The sequence below is a fragment of the Propithecus coquereli genome, unplaced genomic scaffold (genome assembly GCF_000956105.1).
Source record: "Propithecus coquereli isolate 6110/MARCELLA unplaced genomic scaffold, Pcoq_1.0 Scaffold3, whole genome shotgun sequence".
NCBI classification, from domain to species: Eukaryota; Metazoa; Chordata; class Mammalia; order Primates; family Indriidae; genus Propithecus; species Propithecus coquereli.
Window position 1 is genome coordinate 1562250 of NW_012148618.1, and position 1800 is coordinate 1564049.

The following is a 1800-nucleotide window of genomic DNA, read 5'->3' on the forward strand; positions in this document are numbered from 1 at the left end:
ATGCCCTTTTCAATTTCTATACTCCTTTTTAATAGGATTTCACAGAGATACAGAGATAATTATGTGTGCTTATACTTCCATTGGCACTGCAAAACTAACTCATGTTAGGCCTTGTTAGAAAACCAACTGATCTATGTAACTGGCTGGGGATACTCATGATTTAGACATGAGTCGGTCTTTACTTATGATCTTGATCCCTCCCTTCTGCTTTGAACATCAGCCTGTACTACCATCTGATGTTCAAAGAGAAGAAAGAGAAACCTTTCTTCTCTATGGTATATTTTGTATTCCTCTCGTGCACTGTTGTGTAACATGTAAGATTCTGTTTCTCCTCCTTCCTTCTCATCCCTTCTTTGTCTATTAAGAATCCTGTTTAGGGAGTGGGGAGGCTATAGCTGTCCTATTATCTCTCTTGCTATACTCTGTTAGGGAGACCTTATACAGATGCCATTTCTCTGGCATATTGGACTACCTAAAAATATAACAGGACATGGCACTATCTACCAGGGTGATCTGGATAAAGATGTGGGGGCTGGACTTTGTTTACAAGGATGAGCACAGAGACAACTTCATTGTTTATGCGGTTTTACCCTGAAATTACTTTGGCCCAACGTGAGGAAATAGTTCGTAATGGACTCTGTTTTCAGTTTCACTAATGAAGAGTTGAGTATCGGGATGTTCACTTCTTGTTCTTCTGATGTGGCCATTTGTATGATTCTTGCCTCAACCAGAAAAACTGAGGGGCAAACAGCCACAGGCCGTGCTGAAACCAGATTGGATCACAGAGGCAGACACTCAGCAGCCAGGCCCCATATGTGCTGCTTGGAGTTTGTGCTCAGCTCCCCCTGCAGTTCCTGTCACTGTGTCACTCAAAGCACAGTAGTACACAGCTGAATCTGACTCATGGACTGAGGCTTTCTCCAAGTGGAAGGAGGTGGTTTCTCTCTTGTACGTGGCTTCAAAACCTTTGTTGATTCCCTTATCATTGGCCTTCGTGGCTTTCAGAAGGAGCTGTGGACCTTCACCTGGATATTGGACATACCAGAAAAGGGCAGGGTACCCTGTGGCTGTATAAGTGCAGTTTATAGTCAGGAAAGCCTCTTCTGAGAGGGTCACTTGGCCTTCCATCTGGGTTACTGAGTCTCCATGGGTTCTTCCTGGGGAGGAAAAAGAGATCTGCGTCACCTTGGACATAAAGCTCTTAGATAAAGTTATGGTTAAAGATTTTGCTGACATGAAAAGAGAAAGAGTCCAAATTTTAAGAGACATTTTACTTACCAAGCAGTAAGAGCATCACAGTCACTAAGCCTTGAGAAGAGTTCATCTTTAGAGTGTCATCTAAATAATGTTCTTGATTCTTAACAGGAAGAAATGTTGAAGTCACAGTGAAAGATAAATCTAAACCTACAATTCACACAGGAAGTGAGTTTGTGTTAGGAAGCCACACCCCCTGGTGGGCAAGGACTGAACTGGGATGAATGTTTTCATGGCCTCATTCCACAAATCAAAACACGTCCTCTACCCTGACCTCATTTATAAGGTACCTGCCATTCTCAGGTGGCCCTTGTAAATCTGAAGGACAGCTGTCATACCTTCCAAGGTCTATTGTGTTCTTAGGACACTACCTGACATGCAGCTTCCCTACAAGAGTGTCCCAAAGTATTTCTGTAGCTGAACGATACCAATTTTCTTATACACATTAACAAATGCCCTTATATTCCTGTGAATACATTGTGAGCCAGCCTGTAACCTATTGAGATGTCAGAGAAATCAGAGGAAGTAGTAAGAAGTCTCATTATT

General features: G+C 42.5%; 1 gene segment (V, D, J or C); it reads right to left on the reverse strand.

Moving 5' to 3' along the window:
* Nucleotides 1–795: 795 nt before the first annotated feature.
* LOC105814168 lies at nucleotides 796–1379 on the reverse strand. The segment is given in 2 exon segments: nucleotides 796–1157; nucleotides 1279–1379. Coding segments are annotated over 2 exon segments (408 nt in total).
* Nucleotides 1380–1800: the final 421 nt, after the last annotated feature.